This window comes from Momordica charantia, unplaced genomic scaffold, assembly GCF_013281855.1.
Source record: "Momordica charantia cultivar OHB3-1 unplaced genomic scaffold, Mcharantia_2.0 BLBB01000052.1, whole genome shotgun sequence".
NCBI classification, from domain to species: Eukaryota; Viridiplantae; Streptophyta; class Magnoliopsida; order Cucurbitales; family Cucurbitaceae; genus Momordica; species Momordica charantia.
In genome coordinates this window covers 37,469-44,338 of record NW_028275208.1, presented here as the reverse complement: position 1 = coordinate 44,338, position 6,870 = coordinate 37,469, and the positions used below count along the sequence as shown (strand labels likewise).

General features: G+C 42.7%; 1 protein-coding gene across 1 annotated transcript; it reads right to left on the bottom strand.

The window, feature by feature from the left end:
- Positions 1 to 1,027: 1,027 nt before the first annotated feature.
- Positions 1,028 to 3,923, bottom strand: LOC148207842 (uncharacterized). Its single transcript, XM_088118258.1, has 3 exons — positions 3,085 to 3,923; positions 2,229 to 3,009; positions 1,028 to 2,148 (listed from the first exon to the last, which is right to left on the bottom strand). The coding sequence occupies exons 2-3, from the start codon at positions 2,751 to 2,753 to the stop codon at positions 1,462 to 1,464; spliced, it is 1,212 nt and encodes a 403-aa protein (XP_087974384.1). The 5' UTR covers positions 2,754 to 3,009; positions 3,085 to 3,923; the 3' UTR covers positions 1,028 to 1,461.
- Positions 3,924 to 6,870: the final 2,947 nt, after the last annotated feature.

Sequence of the window (6,870 nt, the reverse complement as noted above, 5' to 3'; positions counted from 1 at the left end):
ATTGGTCCTTTCCCTCTGGGCAAAGGCCAGACAAAGTTCGCTGTAGTGGCTGTGGATTACTTCACAAAGTGGGCTGAGGCCGATGCGCTCTCCCACATAACGAAATCCAGAGTCACGTCCTTTGTATGGACAAATATCATATGTCGCTTTGGTATACCGCAGGCCATTGTGACAGACAATGGGAAGCAGTTTGACAACGCCAAGTTCAAAGACTTTTGCAGCAAGCTTGGCATAAGTCACCTTAGCTCGTCCCCCGCACATCCGCAAGCAAATGGGCAGGTGGAGGCGGTCAACAAGATCATCAAGCGAGACATCAAACTTAGACTGGACTCCAAGAAAGGCAGGTGGGCCGAGGAGCTACCAGAGGTTCTATGGTCGTGCCGGACCACCCAAAGAGAATCGACGGGTGAGACCCCGTTCTCCCTGGCCTTCGGCTCCGAAGCTGTAATCCCGTTTGAGATCGGCATGCCATCTGACAGAGTAGAACATTATGAGCCTACAGCAAATGAGGAAGAGCTGCTCCTCAACCTCGACCTGTTGGAAGAAAGAAGAGCAATGGCCCAGCTACGCCTGGCGGAATATCAGGGCAGAATGGCCAGACACTACAACGCCCGCGTTCGACCTCGGACCTTCCAAGTCGGACATCTGGTCTTAAGGAGGGTCTAAACCCATGTGGGTGCCCTTGACCCGACCTGGGAGGGGCCGTTTGAGGTCAAGGGAATAGTCCGACCTGGGACGTACATATTGGCCGATCTGAAAGGAGACGTCCTCGCGCACCCGTGGAACGCGGAGCACCTGAAGCGTTATTATCCTTGAAATGCCAAAATGGTTTTCAATGGATCTGTAAAAACTGTTTCAAAAGAATTATGATCGGAGTAAATGTGATGATTTAATTTCATGATTCCGAGTTCGACCAGAAATTAAATGGGGCCACGGACTCCCACACGATCACATTCCAGCAGTCGGTTAAAATCCAATCCTCCAAAACCTAAGGGTACGAGGTGCGATGTCAAAACCACTGACGAACTTAAAATTCAAACCTTCAAGGTAAAGGGACGATGTGAAAAGTTCAAAATGATCAAGCCTCCGAACTTGAGGGTACGAGGTGCGATATGAAGAACAGCTACGGACTTAGGATTTTAGCCTTTTAACGTTTTTTAAGTTAAGGGTACGATATTAAAAAATTCAAAGTTGGTGCAATACATTGAATACTAGACAGAGATTCGAATTCAAAATTTAAAGTATTTTTGAAGGCGCGACCTCAAAAGTACGAGATGCTAGGTGACATTGGCTTTAACTTAAAGAAAAAGCAAAGAAAGGAAAGCAACAAAGTAAAAACAAACGAGAAGCCTCTTTATTGAATGAAAAGCAGAGCCAAGGCTTATAGACCTTGCAGCTCTTCCCTAACACTTACAAAAGAAGAGAAGAAAGACAGAGAAAGGTCTCATGAAAGGTGATCGCCTAAGAGCCTGCTTGAGGAGCGCCCTCTTGAGCGGTGCCGACCTGATCCTCTTCGAGGTCGGAGTAGTCAGAGTCCAGATCTCTGACGTAGTTATCCACCAACGCTTGAGGGCCAGGGGTGCCGCTAGGCCCAGACGCCCACTGCTCAGCATACCTCTTCTTCAGACCACCGAGATCGATCTGGAGGTCAGACATGTCGGAAGCAATGCCCTTCATGAGAAACTTGAAGCCCGCGTCAGAGAAGTCTTTGGCAAATCCATCGAAGTCAGGATGTTGCCTAAACGATTCCTCCAATAGGGCTCCATTGCTGAGACGCTCCTTCACCGTCTCCAGCTCGGCAGTCGCATGCTTCAGCTCCTCCTCCTTCGCTTCAAGCGCCTGGAGCATGTCGTCCTTCTCCTTGAGGAGTTGGAACTTCTCCTTCTCCAAGCCCTTGGTGATAGCATGGGCAGCTCGAAGCTGGGCCTTGCGTCTGTCATCTTCTTTCTTCAGCAGCTCGGCCTTGGCCTCCACCTCAGCCTTCAAAATTTCCACCTCAGAGTGAGCTTTCAGCAGCTCATCCTTCATGGTGGAAGAGGCAGCCTCCAAGGCAGCAGAGAACTCCTCTTTCTCCCTCGCTGCCAGAGCTTCCCTCCCATCCAGCTCGGCCTTCACGGCCAGAGCCGATTGAATGGAAGCAACAAACGCCTGAGAAAAGGTACAAAGAAGAAAGTTAGACCGAGCTACCTGTTAGGTAAATTGAGCAAAAATGAAGACACAAATTTTACCTCAGCGGCGTAGTCGATGGTCCTCTGCAGGACGGACCCCGGGTCACTTACAAATTTGGACGCTCTTCTGAGGCAGCGGTCCAAACTTGCAGCCGAGATGCGAGACACCTGGTCCCTCACCCCAGAACTTGACGGCTCGACTCTGAACCGTGTTGTCACGTCGGACGTTCCGCCCATCCTGGCCTCAGGATCGTCCACCCGATCTGCGAAGCTCGTAGGCAGGGCGCCACGAGCTCCGACCTCCAAGGGGGAAGTGGTCTTCTTCTTCTTCCTCCTTCGCTTCAGAGAGACTTCCTCCCTCACCTCCTCGCCCAAGGGCGAGACGTCCACCGCCTCGGTCTGATCCCTGGGGCGCTTCTCCCTCGAAGGACCCCCAGAAGACTCCAGCTCGATCACTGGGGCTGGATCTTCCGAGGCTGGCCCTACCACAACAGGAGTGGCAGGTTTCAAACTCTGGGCGGCCTCAAGAGCTTGGGCTCGGCCCTTGGACTTGCGCTTCACGTTGCTTGCAAATCCGCAAACCATGGTTGCAAAACAAAAACATGAGTCAACATAAAGTTAGAGGAAAAAGGGGGGAGCAAGCTCGGCATACCAAGTTCGGAGTTCGGCCTTGAGGATTCAATGGGACGAACTGCAGGGTTGTAATCTAGCAGCCCGGACTCAAGCAGCAGCTTGTCGATCACCAAGGTTCCGACCTTCCTACCCCTCGGAAAATGCTCCTTGTAATATTTCAACGTGTCGAAGGAGGCTTGCGTGAGCTCGGGGACTGGTCGGATTGATACTGCACAAAGACAAAGTCCGAGTTAGACCTGAATGACAGGAAAGAAAATCACAAAAAGTAAGAACTACTCCGTACCTAGGTTCCCAAACCTAGTGGGAACGTCAAAGAAGGAACGACCTGACTCGTCCTTTGCAAGCCATTCCCCAGAAGCGTAGAACCACTTCCTCACCCATCCCTTGATGGAGGTCGGCCCCTTAACTATACCGCCTGTGCCTTTCCTTGCGCACATATAGAACCGACCAGGCTTGTTAGCTATCCTTTTGGCTTCGAAGCACGCGAGGAGCTAGTCTACGTCCAACAGCTCGGCCTCTTCATTATCCCGAGCTCGTAGCCAAAAAAGGATGGCCAAAGCGAAGATGACACCCCACCCATTGGGGGCCACTTGAGCCGGAGCCAACCCAGTTCGGAAGAGAAATTCTTGGACAAAAGGGTGAAGGGGAAGTCTGAGGCCGTACTCAAACATTTTGAAGTAGAGAGTGACCCATCCCTCTGGAGGATTGTCGGCTCTCTCCCCCTCCTTCGGAATCCTAAGGAGGATGTTCTCAGGGATAGCGAACCCCCTACAAAGGGATCCAAGGTAGTGCTCAGGTATCCTAGAAGGGTATTCCAAACCCTGACCCGAGGTGGAGGCATCACTATCCTCCCCGTCATCGGAGAACCTAAAGTTTTCTATCTCCTCGAGCTTGGACTCTAACCTACGAGCTAAATCCTCATCGGACCCTAAGTCGCTGTTAAAAGAGGACGACATGGCAACTACGTTTGAACGAGAAAGTGAGGGAAGAGACCGACCTACCAAGGGTTCGGGCTGCCTTCAGATCGAACTCCAAGAATTCAGGAAACGTAAGGTATGACCTGAAGGATTGGGGGTATTTATAGCTCGTCGGAAAAATTTCCCCACCGTACATGTATAATCAACGAGCGGCTGGGATCCTCCCGAAGATCCGAAGCGTCAGAATATTTGAATATTCAGACGATAAATCCACTGCAACGATTATATTTTCCCACGAATAGGAAGTCGCCACGTGTCCAAAGTAAGTCGAATGAACTTCTCTGCCAGGTCGAGATCATACCAGACAGAGAGGGGGCCAATGTTTGGGGAAGAGAATACCCTGGACACGTGGAAGACCCCTATTGGTGCTCCAAGATGACTCATGAGTCATGCCCAGCTCGGACCGCCGAGATCACCACCACTAGCGTTGACAGATGCTAAGTATGAGGGCCGAGCTGAACCTGGCCGAGGTCCGACCTACCGGGAAGCTCGGTAGGGGCCGATGTGAGCTACTGTCAGCGGCGTGAATATCGGGTGTAACCGTCGGTCCCAAGATTACCGGGTGTAACCGACGGTCCTGAGATTACCGGGTGTAACCGTCGCGAGATTAGCGGGACTACCACCCATAAGTAGAGGACCTCACTCCACGATCAGGTAGGATGATTTTTTGACCTCGAACTAAACTGGGAATCCGACCTATACTGACTTGATCGTCGGAGTGCTCATCTTTTTGTGCAGGTCCGCCCAAGTATTCAGATTGGTCCGGAGGCCGAGTTCGAGTTGCAATCTGAAATACACTGTTGGCATATCCTTGCATAAACAATACTTATAATTAAATATTCAAATAAATGTAATATGTATTCAAATTAGTAAAATTATGACAATAAATTCTTTAAAACAATTGATATAGATACTAAAAATTAGACTAAATTTTGAATAAGGATTTTATTAATTAACTCGGAATAAATGAAAATTTAAATACACCGTTAAATTGATAAATTTACCTAATTTAAAAATATTGAATACGAATAGTTTTGTCATATTATCTTTAATTAGAATTAATTATGGAATTTTAATTGAGTTTGAATTTTAAAAATTTTAAAGCTTTTCCACTCACCACTACAAAATAGAGCTTTCCTCCGCACTTTTTTTTTTTTGAAAAAGAGCTTTCCTCCGCACTTATTTCACTAATAAACTTGAGTTATATTTATTGTCTATCTATTTATAGAAATTTTAATGATATGAAAATTTTAGCGAATTGGAATTAGTAACTCTTTCCATATATCCAAATGTAGCTCAATATCCATCGACATGTTAGACATCTCCATCGACATATCCATGTTTTCATGGGTTCGACATCGACATAAGGGATAAATCGATATTTCCATCGTAGTACAAGAAAATTGACAAAATATGAAAAATATCAACACAATTTCACTGATATATACATAATATTAATATTAATTATTTTTAACTAATTTAGAATTAGGAAAATGTTTATTTGTTAATTTAAATATTTTTTACGATTTTTTAATTTTTCTAACTTTTATAGAAATATCCATCGACATCGACATTTTATCTATATTTCCATGAACATTAAACCCAACTTGAATGTTCCAAGCTTGCAACCTAGAACAAGTATTGTAAAGGATTTCAAGTGTTCTTGGCTGGTTTCAAATAAACGGCTCAAAAGACACAAAATTCCATTCCAAATTAATCTCCTTACGACTTAAATGATAAGATTATAGATGACCAACCAACAAAAGGAACCTAAGTGACAATAAGTATATTAATTCTAATTTATTTTGATAATAAATAAATAAATAAAATAATCAACTAAAATAACTAAATAATTTTAAGACCAACACTTGTCTAATTGTCTAAGCTATAACTAAAAAAAAAAAAGAACACATCTTTAATGAAGTTTGATGGAAAGCTGATTCATAACATTTAATTTTCTTCTTTGTTATGTAAATATTATTTTAAATAAATCATGGAAATTCTAGTCGTGAGGTTTGAACTTGGAATGTGTTTAATCTTGAGTTTAAAAACCATCTCTTTTTTTTTTTTTTTTTATGTCTGAGATTTAAATTTAGTTTCAATTTGGTTCTTAAAATTTAAAAGTGATACGTTTAGTCATTGAAGTTTGAATTTAGTTTTTAATTGATCATTCAAGTTTAGATATGATTTTCAGTTAGTCTTTTAAGTTGAATTGACCCCAACAAAATGATTATATAGTAGCTAACATATGTTGATCGTTAGTTGACATGTTTTTTTTTTTTTAAACGAGTCGATAAATTTTATCATTTTATTATTCTCTTTTCCCTAATTGATATTTTCCCTCCTTTTCCTCCCTCCCTTATCTTCTCGTTCATTTATTCCACTAGTCAAACAGCAATACGACTCTTTCTCTTCGTTCATCTATAGTTTAACATTCAAATTGATTAGGTTCTAATTTACAATGAGAATCAACAAGTTTTTCGGTAGCCAAACCAGATTTATTGACGTTCTTATTGAGTCATTTGAGAGATTCTTGTTGTCTAGGTTAATTGCTACGTCACCATTTCATTAGGTCAACTAACAATCAACTCAACTTAGAGACCAATTAGAAACCAAACTCAAACCTCATGGACCAATTAAAACATAGATTTAAACTTCAAAGACCAAACATGTCACTTTTTAAAATTAAAAGATAAAATAGAAACTAAGTCTAAATCTCAAGGATCAAAATTGATGGTTTTTTAAAACTCAGGGACAAATAGAAACCAAGTCCAAACTTAAAAGACAAAAAATGTATTTTACCAAAGTTAAGTTTAAAAAATAAATTTAAAATACTATTTTGGTCTACATATTTTTAGCTTTGGTTCACTTTGGTCCAGTAATTTCAAAAAATTCATTTTGGTTTTTGTAATTTCAACTTTTGTTTATTTAGCTACATCCGTTCTAGTTTCTATACTTTTGAAAATGACCAATTAGGTCCCTATTTACAAAATTATAATACTAATTTTATATAAAATATAGTTCCTTTAATACAAACTTATGACTACGTTTTAAGAAATTTAGTGAATGAAGTGTTATGTTAAAATTATAAT